The sequence below is a fragment of the Gouania willdenowi genome, chromosome 22 (assembly GCF_900634775.1).
Source record: "Gouania willdenowi chromosome 22, fGouWil2.1, whole genome shotgun sequence".
In the NCBI taxonomy this organism is placed as follows: Eukaryota; Metazoa; Chordata; class Actinopteri; order Blenniiformes; family Gobiesocidae; genus Gouania; species Gouania willdenowi.
Window position 1 is genome coordinate 4,069,190 of NC_041065.1, and position 12,196 is coordinate 4,081,385.

Genomic DNA, 12,196 nt, shown 5'->3' on the forward strand with positions numbered 1-12,196 from the left:
TAAAACACCAGAGTCCATCAGCAAACTGATCAGAGGATGTAGGGATCCAATTGATTCGATTTGAAATGTTTTTGGATAGTGAGAGGAAACTGGAATAAATGGAGAAAACATGCAAACTCCACACAGAGAGCACCCATGTCTCCACCCTGGGTTTGAACCCTCGACCTTCTTGCTCAAATGTTATTTTAAAGATAGAATAAATGTCACATGATAAGGTACATACAGAAGTGCGTTTTTTAAGCCGTCCCTGAGGAGCAGCCACAGTGCAGCAACACATTTGTTCCAATGTTTCAGTGACATAAACATTTAAAGATGGCTAATGTAACACCAAAACGTGTCATGTTCACCAGCATTTAACTCTACTAAGGCTCTGACTGCATTTGTCATCTGTATTTATCTTCATGAGTTTGAAAATAAACTCACTGCTGTTAGAGCCTTGATTTAGAAATGTTGCTCTCAAACTAATAGAAAAGTCTTATATTTAATGCATCATGTAATTAGTAATCTGCTGATGTCCGTAACGCTCCTTTGGTTACACGTGTGTTAATGTGCATCTGCTGTCAAAAGCTTCATTTTCTATTTGTTTTTAACCATGTCTTTAAAAGTTTTAGGTTTGACATAGGGATGGGCAATATGGACCAAATTTGTTCTGTAAATGATGATATATGATATAAATCTAGATCTACATAACTCAATGAAGTCTTACCAGAAAGACAATTCTGGGTTAAATTTGCCGATGCTAAATGCCACACAGACACATTTATTAACAAGAGTTCTGTAGTATGGCTTGTTTAGGGAAAGGTCTGGGTTAAAACGCACTCAGTGATCATATAACTGTGTATTTCATGCTATTTGGAGATGTAGTGAAAGCAGCGACTCATAAAACCAGTATTTTAATACAAAATAAGATATAAAATAAGATAATATAATTTTCTATATCACCCAGGCCAAGTTTTAAGTGTGGAGCACGCCTGTATTGAACTGTGGATCTGTTTACAGGGTCCAAAGATGATCTGTGCCAGACTGGCAGAGAAAGCAGTAGCTCTGGTCTGTTGTGAGAAACTCCACAAAATAGGTAAATGGTGCACGGCCATGATTAGTTGATTTTTAATTCTTTGTTTTAACCCTAATTGGACATGTTTTGTTCTGTTTTAGGTGAGCTAGATGATCACTTGATGCCTGTAGGGAAGGAGACAGTGAAGTATGAGGAGGAACTGGACCTTCACGATGAAGAGGAGACCAGTGTTCCGGGCCGACCAGGTTCAACCAAGAGGAGGCAGTGCTACCCTAAAGCTGTAGGTTTTATATCCACCAGGTTTCTAAAAGCCAAACCACATTAAATCAAAAGGAAAATATGTGCACTACGAAATTAAAGTCGTAGTATTTCGAGAATGAAGCCGTATCTTAAAAAATTTGTAACGCACAGAATTCCCAACAGCAAAAGCCCTGAAGTCGAGCACTTCCAGTGACTTCCTCCTCGACTAAAGAGGCTATTTGCTCCAAATCAATCTGGTTCTTTAGTTTGAACAAACATCTGCAAAGTGTCTTAAATGTCCTTAAACTGATAACAGTGTGGTAATGATGGGCCAAAAGGCTCAGTATGAAACCTAAAGAGATATATAATCTCTCCAAATGCAGGCAAGGTCGTGTTTGTAATTCAATTCTATTTTCAAAATATTACAACTTTCTTAAAATATGACGACTTGAATCTCATAAAATTACGATGTTATTAAGGTACAACTTTATTCTCATAAAATCATAACTTCATTCTCGATATATGTGACTTTAATCTCGCAGTGCCCAGATTTTTTTTATTTTAATGTAGCCCTAATACGAAGTTGTAGTTTTATATGGCTGTTACAGAAAAAGCTTTAAAAAACTTCCAAAATATCTGAAAGCAAATATTTGACGTTGATATTTAATATGTAGTTAAACGTTGAGTCCTTGTGTTCCAGCTGTGGAAGCACATACGTCACGTAGCGTCCCGTTTCTGTTGTTTTTCAGATACCCGAGTGTCTGCGGGACAGTTACGCTGTGCCGGAGAAGAAGTGTTACCTGTATGTGATCGGGATGGTTCTCACCACCCCCCTCCCAGATGAACTGAACTTCCGTAGAAGGAGACTCTATCCACCTGAGGACACCACCAGGTGCTTTGGCATCCTGACTGCCAAAGCCATCCCTCAGGTACGTTGTTCTCCAGTGCCCGTATTCACATACATCCTAAGGCTAAAAGTAGCTCTTAGTGACATCACTCTTAGAAAAATCTGAGAATTCCTTGAATTTTAAAATTTTTTTTAGAGTTTTTCTTGTTAGAAAAAAAGCAATTGACAAAGCATCTCAGGCAATAAGAGAGCTCTTAAGGTGATAAACTGTTAAGTGAGGAGGACTTTTAAGAAGCAAAAAAGTGTCTAAACAGAGAGGACGACGAGATATTTTCTCTATGTTTAACGACAGTGATTAAATAAGACCCTATTGTATTATTGTAGTGTTTCTGATTTTTTTTTTAGGTTTTTCACACAATCCATCCAACAAGTCACATTCCTTGTATAGTTTTAAAATCTAAATGGCAATAGAACTATTCTGATTCTGACTTTTCTCACACAGCGTAACGTAATAACAGCTTTGTATTGCTGCGTGATTTGTTCGCTCCCTTCTCTGTGAGCTGTAATCTCTGTCCTCACTTTAATGGTAGCAGGTAACAGCGCTTCACACTCGTATCTTGTGGACACAGAGGGAATGATGCATTAATTAGCAGGGCCAGCAATCATAGTAATCACTGACTGCTGTGTCTGCGCCACCATTAACTCATTCAGTGCCAGCCATTTTCAGATTTTCTACCCCCCTCAGTGCCAGTCGTTTTTGAACATTTTGACTGATTTTAAAGACCCACAGAATATTTTCTAATATGACTATTTGAAATCTGACACCAGATTCTGAAAGATTGAAGCCTCTACTTTCATTAAAAAAAAGAATTTGTTTCTTTCGTTCTTTTGTAATCAGCCATTGAATAGAGCAAGTTTTACACAAGTCTTCAGTTTCAGAGCCAAAAACTGAGAAAAAAGCCTTTTTCTAAAAAAACCTTGTCAGTGACTTTAAAGCTATTTTTTTATTTGTTTGCTTTAGTGACACCTCTATCATCTGAACATTGTTTCCTTATATAAAACAAAAAAAAAAAACACTGAGACCGGCCTTTTAATGGCTAAATTATTATTTATCTATCTGGGTCAGAGTTGAATGGATTTCTTACTGTATTTTGGCATTCCTCCAACTTTCTCTCTCGTCAGTCTGCACACACAATCAACTTCCTCTTCCTCCAGGACATGCAGAGTGTCACTGCGTTCCCCGTTTTTTTTCTTTATTGTTTTATCTCACCATCGCCACACTCTCCATGAGTTCCACACATGTTCTGGTCGAGTGTGCTCTGCTGTGGGCTGCTGGGAACGTCAACTCTCGTATGTAGCGCCGTTTTCTGTTTCGTAAACGCCTTTCCTCCTCTCCATCTGAGCTCTGCTGAGCATGAATGATCTCTCATCCAAGGGTGTGCTGCTACCTCCTACATGTCACCTATTATTTTGCTATCTGGCTCACAGGCTGGGGGTATTTTGTACCCCCCCCACCCTTCTCCCGACATGCAGGGATGACCCGTTTGGCCCGGTTAGTTGATGGTTTTATCTCACCATCTCAACATTATCAATAATCCACTCAGGTCCATACATGTTCTGTGTTAGTATGTGGACCTGTGAGCTGCTCGATACATCACAATATCTCTCCGTAGCGCCATAATCTCACTCGTTCCTGCTTCTCCTCCCCAGCTAATGGTAGCATCAGTGGCTAATCTCTCATCTAAAGGTGCCCTGCTGCCATTTTCAGGGCACAGTTGGTCACTACAACACCCCACAGCTTAGATATTGATGAGGGACCTCCGCCAGGGTGTTTTCTAGTAATCCCCGTGAAAAAACGCAAATGACGAGTTATCTCGTCAATGGCACTGAGTGAGTTAATATCAAATACATAAAGCGGTAAAATTACCAATGTGGAGAGTTAACAATAAGTAAATCAATATAATAATCGGCATGTGAACAAGGTTCAAACATTTTCAGATGTGTAAAAATTATTTTAATTTTGCCGATATAAATTAATTTCTGTTAATTTTATTCTCTATTCATTACAAGGAGCACAGAGCGCTCTTTTCCCCCTTTCTGTAACAACCAATCACAGCTCTTAGCAGACTGCGTCATACCTAGTAACAGGGTCAACCACATCTCCTCACTAAGATAAGTTTCTGTCCCTCATTGCTCATAGTTGCTCTCAGAAACTTCCTGAATCACTTTTAAGCTAAGATTCCTTCCTATGAATTTTTAGGCTAAGTTAGGAGCTCTCTGAGAAGCTTTGTGAATATAGGCACTGATCTCCACTCTGTCTTTCCTTCCATCTTTGTACAAACCTGTGCTGGTTAAACTCTGTCATTCTATGCTCAGATCCCACACTTCCCAGTGTACACTCGCTCTGGTGAAGTCACCATCTCCATTGAGCTGCAGAAGTCCGGCTTCACTCTGACGTCTGCCCAGCTTGACCTGATCACTCGTCTGCACCAGTACATCTTCTCCCATATCCTACGATTAGAGAAGCCTGCACTGGAGTTCAAGCCCATGCTAGCGGACTCTGCTTACTGTATTTTACCTCTGAATGTTGGTAAGTAGAAACCAGCGGAGTTGTGACCTGATTGTCCCAGTGCTGTTAGGGCTGGGCGATATGAACCAAAATTCATATCTTAATATTTTTTCTCAAAATAACAATAGTCAATATAATAAATGTGCCAAACAGCCACATTTATTAACAAACAGCTGCACAATATGTCTGACTTTAGGCTTTTTTTCCTCTAAGGGACAGCACATGTGAGTGAGTTGTGTAGTGTGGCTTGTTTAGGGGAAGCTCTGGGTTAGGACGTACTAAGAAGTCTATCTATAGTATTTTAATGCAAAAATGCTATTAAAAAATACAGTACATCAATATAGGCGATATTGTAATTTTCTATATATGTAAAGTCCGTTGGTTGATTGATGGTCTGACTCTCCAACTGATGGTTCACTTTTATTTTATTAGGACCTTTTTGACTTTAGTGAACACACCGTAAGAGCTATATGAATACAATTACTCTTATAATATGAAACATTTTGCATTATTAACATATTAAATACAACATATTGACTCATAAATATTTCCAAAATGCTTTAACTATCTCTTTAACTATCTGCTTTAACTATCAGTGCATTTTAACTCTTTTGGACAAAAAGAACAACTATAGGCAACATGCACACAGTAAAATATAACACAACTTCCGTAAAACAATAAGGTCAAATACAAACCTTGTTCCCTCATCAACCAGGTGCCATCCGTACAAGCCAGCTTTACCTTTAGCTGTATTTATTAACAAAAAGACGATTTTTTTCTGCACACATGCGGAACACTATTACCTGTTTACTTCCTTGTATTTTCCATCACTTCCGTCTAAACAGGTAATAAGGCGTACCACTACATAATTTCCTTCAAATTAAAACCATAAATCTCAAATTCAATGTGAACATATTTAAACAAAATACAATGTTATGAAGTCATTTTCTATATACATATCTTGAATCTTGATCTATTTCCCAGCGCTTAGTGCTGTCTCTCTTTGTATTTCTGCTTCATTCAGCAGGAGATTCCAACACACTCGACATGGACTTTAAATTTATGGAGGACATTGAGAAGTCAGAGGCCCGTACTGGGATTCCTACCACCCAGTACACCAAGCAGAGTCCCTTCTCCTTTCGACTGGAGGACTACCAGGATGCAGTCATCATTCCAAGGTTCCTCCAGAGCTTTGTGAAAGCACTTGTAAAAAGATCCCAGCTAGCTCACACCTGTCACGCTGCTCCTTTCCAGGTATCGCAACTTTGACCAGCCTCACCGCTTCTATGTCGCTGATGTGTACACAGACCTGACTCCGCTCAGCAAGTTTCCCTCCCCAGAGTATGAAACGTTTGCTGAATACTACAAAACCAAGTATAACCTGGACCTGTCTAACCTCAACCAGCCGCTTCTTGATGTCGACCACACCTCCTCCAGGTCAGCAGCACCTAAACCTACACCATGTCTGTGTTGTAAATGTCATATTAACGTACTATTCATACTAAGTTTGACGTCTAAATTAGTATGTAGTGAGTTCCCATTAGATAGTATGGAAAAATTGAGTACGTGAGAAATACCCAGATGTATACTATATGACAGAGATAGCGTCAATTATAATTGTAATTGCGACTTGATAATTTATTGCATGCTTGACATAATTAAATTGTAATTGAGTTCAGATGATTGTAATTGTCCTCACAATATGGACATGTGTAGGAGTAAAATGGTTAAGGTGCGTTCGCACTGCCTCTAGCGACTACAGCGACTAGATTACATTCAGAATCAATGTACTGTAAATGACGAGATGTCTAGCGACCTCCCTTTAATCGACGTGACTCAAGCGACTCCATCGTGCGATCTGAGTTGAACTACCTTTAACTGTGTCACACAAACATTCAATCGACAATGACTTCCTCCCGACGTCACGTCACTGGAGTAGATGAAGCGAGCATATAGTCGGATTTGATGTGAACTCACCTGAAGTGTGAAGTTAGTGTTACCCTGTTGGATGTTCCTAAACGCTAAAGATGAGCCGTGACTGCAGACTAGACACTGAGGGACGGATTCACTAAGATCTGAAATAAAGGGTGGTAAACCAGTTGCTTCCCTAAATCCTTTGGTGACGCAGTTTCCTCACCTGCTGCGAGGAATTCACTAAGATTGCAGCAATGATTAGCGCGCGTTAAGAAGTGGTGCAGACCGCCCTATTTAAATGAGTGTTTTGCTTGACGTCTCCACATTACACACAAGCACAGACATTTGAGGAAGTTAAATTGGAGACAGATTGACTTTTCTGTCTGCTGCACAAACATTTAATAATGTAGAAAACTAAACGATGAAAATGTTTTTTTTTTTTTTTTTAAAAACAACAACTTAAAAACCTAATGATATTTTCCCCCTAATTTAATGTGCCTCCTCTGTCAGGTCCTGTAACTTTGCTCTGATCAGTCCATGAAAAACAGGCAGATTTGGAGAGAAACCGTCCTATTGATCTGTTGACGCCATTGATCTGATTTAATACGGCAACACAGTCGATCAGCACCATTTGAAGATGATCTACTGACCACCATCCAGCATGTCTGACCTCCTGAGTAGCGCTGTGTCACCACACTCTCATATGCTATCGCTGCGTAAATTACACATCTGATTAGCTGATTTTGGGCTGATGCTCCTTTCATTAACGTGACAAGAGTTTGACTTTCAAAACATCACTGGAGCGGCGCGTCCATAGTGATGGAGCTCCACGGGCAGCAACATCCTCTCCCCACCGCAGCGTCACCAGACTCCAAACGCACCACCGCAGGTGTGAAGCTTTTTGTCACACACGCACGCACGCACGCACGCACGCACGCACGCACGCACACACACACACACACACACACACGCACACGCACACGCACACGCACACACACACACACACACACAGCGCAGCAGCAGCGCACTTCTGATTCCCTAGGGTTTGTATGGCTTATTAGCGCATGGAGTGACATTGGCACACGTTTTAATACCACTAAACCTTTAGTGAATTCGCCAATAAATGTTGAATATGAATAATAGGACAGGATGTGTTTGATAACTTTGGTAGATTTGATCAACTTTTCTAAAGCTGTGGAGCTTTTCATTGATTCAGACTGAATCTCCTGACTCCTCGGCATCTGAACCAGAAGGGCAAAGCGCTGCCACTGAGCAGCGCAGAGAAGAGGAAGGCCAAGTGGGAGAGTCTGCAGAACAAGCAGGTAACATCTGCTGCATGTTAGACTTTTTGTTTCACTTTAATCTTTGGGTTGAAAACAGTGCTGGTTGATGTGTGGAGAGGGTTCATTAGGAGATCATCCATCCGTAGAAAGGATGGGATCGGCACAGGTTTTAGGATAACAATCCAGCTGCAGAAATGGAAAAAGTTGTAACCGTTTGGGGCCCAATAAAGTCTTTATCAAACACTCAATACTGCCACGTGAACCTGATGGTTAGACATCACATGAGCACACTTTTCAGACATAAGTCGGTTTCACCAAATCTTTGATCTGAGTTCATCAAAACCTGCAGCGCTATGAACTACAGAGATACAAGTATAGGATATAAGTAACATAAAAATAAGTAAATACTAGGCTTTACACGGTCAGGATTTTTTTGGTCAATCACCGATCTGATTCGATCATATGAAGAGGGATGGGAACCAAATTTTGTACTTTTTTTACTACCTGTTACCGATTTACATAAAACGGTGCCATGTTTTGTTACCTTGTGACTTTGAGGCAGTGGAACAGTAAGTTCCCTCTTCACAGGTGCAAAGCGGAGGTGGCACGTACACACACACACGCACCTGTGTCCACCAACACGCTGAAATGGAGAGAAATGTTCTTTCTGTATAAGTCATTGTCGTTGTGTTCTTGGGCAAGGCACTTTACCGACATTGCCTCGTATGAATGGGTATGAATTGTGCACGAATGTTGGTGGTGGTCAGAAGAGCCGTAGGCGCCAAATGGCAGTATGCCCCAGGGCCGCTGTGGCTACATTTTAGCTTACCACCAACGATATGACTGATATGAGTGACTGTGTCAGGGCTGCACAGTTTTGACAAAAAGCCTAATTGCGAATGCCATTCAATGCACGATTTTTAAAAATATTTTATACATTTAAATGCATATGTGTTTTATTTTTTTTTCCAAATTCCGTGTTTTCCGCATTCATTTTTAAAATTCCGTTTTTTAGAAATATTAATCAATGTTTTCAGAAAATATTAGTTTTTAACTCCTGTGAGGAAACAAAATAAATACTAATAAATAAAAAAAACCCATAATTAAAGAAAAAATTATGTTAAAAATAAAAATGTAATTTAAAATAATGAGTAAGAAACAATTGAAAGGTAGATTTTTAAATATTTGTCATATAAAGATGCATGAGAGCAGTATTAATGTCACTCAGTTTCCCCTCAGGGATCGGAGCAGGTTTATTGATTAAGGTTTGATCAACTTAATTTAAATCAACCTAATTCAAATTAGCCCGATGACATAATTCCAGACCGTAATGATTAAACAAAAATAAATGGACATAAGGATGCATTTCACCACTAGGGGTCAGAATATTTTAAAGTATCAGAAGTTATCATTAATCTACGATGTTTCAGACTCTACAATCCCTGGTATTGTCTCGTCCACAACAACAGAACAACTTTATCCACAGATCTTCTGTAGCTCTGATGAGATGTTTAAACGCTCTGAGCAGGTGAAGCTGATTAAAGCTGACTCATGTTTTCACGGAGCGATGCAGCGCATGTTAAAGTTAAGCAGGCATTCAGTCTTCTGTTTTTCCTGAATTATTACTTTCAATTTCAATCAGTTTTTAATACTAAAACTCTTAAAATGTAGCTTTAGCCCAGGTTTTTGCTGACTTGTCACAAGGGGGAAATTTATTTTTAAAAATGCCTCGATTATGAGCGTTGCTCCTAGAGTAGTTAAAACACGCCCAGTCACAGCAGCCCTGCCCCCACAGCGCTGCACAGTTCCACATGGAGCTGTCAATAAATGGTCACTGAGGGTTGTTAGAGGAGGAAACCAGTCCCTCTTCCTAACTTTTATAGGAGGGGCGGGGCCAATAGTGATGGTTAGTGACGTCACTCATCTAATCTCAGCCAATAGCAATATTCAATTGCAATAGCCAGCATTCGACCCATAGAGGGCAGTCACTCTACAACTTAAATGCTAAATTGAAATCCTTGACTAAAATGTGAAGAGTGGGACTGGGATCAACAAACTACATTACTTCATACCTCATCATGTATGTATTCAGCAGGAAAAAAGAGTGGTTTTCGGGTGGACTTGCACTTTAAACATTCTCGTTATGTCTTAATGAGAATAAGATATACTGTATTTACTGTAAGCACACTGAAGGTTTCCCGAACCTCTCACAGGAACCTTTGTTATTTTTACCTTTACAGTGATCCTCAGCTTGTAATAAAATCAAGTCCATTTATTGACCATAATGTACCATTGATACCCAGAGTTGAATTGTGAATTGCTTTGACCATTTTCCCTAATGGATGCTTTGCACTCATTAGATCCTGGTCCCAGAGCTGTGTGCCATCCATCCTATTCCTGCCTCCCTGTGGAGGAAAGCAGTTTGTCTGCCCAGCATCCTGTACCGTCTGCACTGTCTGCTCACTGCTGAGGAGCTGCGATCACAAACAGCCAGCCAAGCTGGAGTAGGAATACAGAACCTTCCCCCGGATTTCAGGTGCCTGTCGTGTGACTCCACATACTAGTAAGCAGCTGCACAGGCTTATTACCCACTGTTGTTGTTGTTGTCAGATATCCAAACCTGGACTTTGGTTGGAAGAGATCGATTGACAGTAAATCATTCATCTCTCCTGAGTCGTCTGCTGAGGACAGAGACGATGAGTGCAAACACCAACAGACAGAATCCTCGGACTCACCTTCCCATTCGTATCAAAGTAATGACCACTCTTCTTTGCCGGACCAGGAAACGTTATTAGTTCCTGACCCAGGAGACATCAATAAGCAGAACCTAAGCAATGGCACTGAGCACCGTGAAGCTGACTGTGACCTTCACCACCATGACGCTCTCCAGCCCAGGCAGCCTGCATTCATGCAATCATCTACCTCAACTCATCTACAGCAGCCTCACAGCTGGAAGAAGCCCAGGTCCAGTGATGAATGTACAGCCGTGGGGGCAGGAGACCACACTCAGAACGCTACCTCGCCCCCCACCCTCACTGCTCCTCCTAACGCACCTTATCCAGAAGACCTGACCCAGGCAGAAGCCTCCCCCAAGAGTCTGGGCCCCAACCCAGGCCTCATCCTGCAGGCCCTCACCCTGTCTAATGCTAGTGATGGATTCAACCTGGAGCGGCTGGAGATGCTTGGAGACTCGTTCCTGAAGCACGCCATCACCACGTACCTGTTCTGTACCTACCCTGACGCACATGAAGGACGACTCAGCTACATGCGCAGCAAGAAGGTGATGAATTAGCCCCAGTTTTTCAGTTACAATTCTGTTTTCAATTACCCATGTTCAGTTACAATGACCAGCATTTTTTACAATTACATTTTAATTACTATAATTTTTTGTCCCTGGAAAGTCAGCTACAATTACGTTCTAAATTACTAAAGTTCAATTACAATTAATCACAATTACTGAGCCTGAAATAAAAAACCTCATAAAAGTTAACCTTCCTCTTGTGTTAGCTTTCTGTTAGCATCTCTTATGATGATGAATCCTTAATCAGCTGTAAAATACACTAAGATATTATCTATCATCTACATTTTTTTTAAATGGTAAAATGTGGGAAAGCTTTTTATGAAACATATTTTCATAATTGTTAATTACATATTTGTAAAACTGTAAGCAGGTTCCACAGTTTTGCATTAAATTATAATTAACAATTTTTATAGAATTTTCATGGCAATTACAATTACAAAGTAAATTATCTGAACTCAATTACAATGTAATTATGATTAGAAAAGCAAAACATTTTCTTAATTACATTTATAATTATGCCATAATTGTAAATAATGATCAAATATGCAATTACAATTATAATTGACCCCAACCCTGATTAGCTCTGTTTTAGGCAGCCTTGTTGGTGTAATAAGCACATGTAGCTGGGGATGGGCGATATATAGACTAAAAAATGTATCCTGATAATTTATGGTATTTATTACAGTAATGATAAAAATTACGATTAATAGAAATAAAACATGAACACTCGATTCTGCTTCAGTAATAACATTTACACATTAAAAAAGCTACAATAGCTGCTGACTCAAAGAGCTGTTATTCATGGGCTGAACATTTATGGAATATATTTGTGCATGTGTTATTGTCTGCAACTCATTTCTTTCCTCATTTATAATGAAATTGTTTTCTAAAAAAAAAAAGCACATGAAAAGCAAAAATAACTACAGTAGTGTTTTTACCGTTTAATATAAACCACTGCTGCTGAATTTTGCTTATTTTATGACTGATAATGAGTTATAAAAGCAGAGCTCCCGTCAACAGTGCTCCA

The 12,196-nt window shown here is 39.9% G+C and overlaps 1 protein-coding gene and 1 long non-coding RNA gene across 5 annotated transcripts in view; one reads left to right on the forward strand and one right to left on the reverse strand.

Annotated features, from left to right (window-relative positions):
• Window positions 1–12,196, forward strand: part of dicer1 (dicer 1, ribonuclease type III) — a 65,743-nt gene that overhangs the window by 30,372 nt on the left and 23,175 nt on the right. For 3 of the 4 annotated variants that reach the window (XM_028437576.1, XM_028437577.1, XM_028437578.1), the window contains exons 13-21: window positions 1,000–1,075; window positions 1,156–1,295; window positions 2,005–2,184; window positions 4,479–4,692; window positions 5,696–5,849; window positions 5,926–6,108; window positions 7,802–7,907; window positions 10,229–10,404; window positions 10,479–11,148. In XM_028437576.1, coding sequence (XP_028293377.1) covers window positions 1,000–1,075; window positions 1,156–1,295; window positions 2,005–2,184; window positions 4,479–4,692; window positions 5,696–5,849; window positions 5,926–6,108; window positions 7,802–7,907; window positions 10,229–10,404; window positions 10,479–11,148 — 1,899 coding nt within the window. The remainder of the gene's footprint in view (window positions 1–999; window positions 1,076–1,155; window positions 1,296–2,004; window positions 2,185–4,478; window positions 4,693–5,695; window positions 5,850–5,925; window positions 6,109–7,801; window positions 7,908–10,228; window positions 10,405–10,478; window positions 11,149–12,196) is intronic. The other variant, XM_028437579.1, reaches the window with a different exon arrangement.
• On the reverse strand, window positions 109–8,499 carry LOC114456066 (uncharacterized). Its single transcript, XR_003672784.1, has 3 exons — window positions 8,489–8,499; window positions 4,445–4,449; window positions 109–172 (listed from the first exon to the last, which is right to left on the reverse strand). It is a non-coding gene; the product is annotated as an uncharacterized LOC114456066 (long non-coding RNA).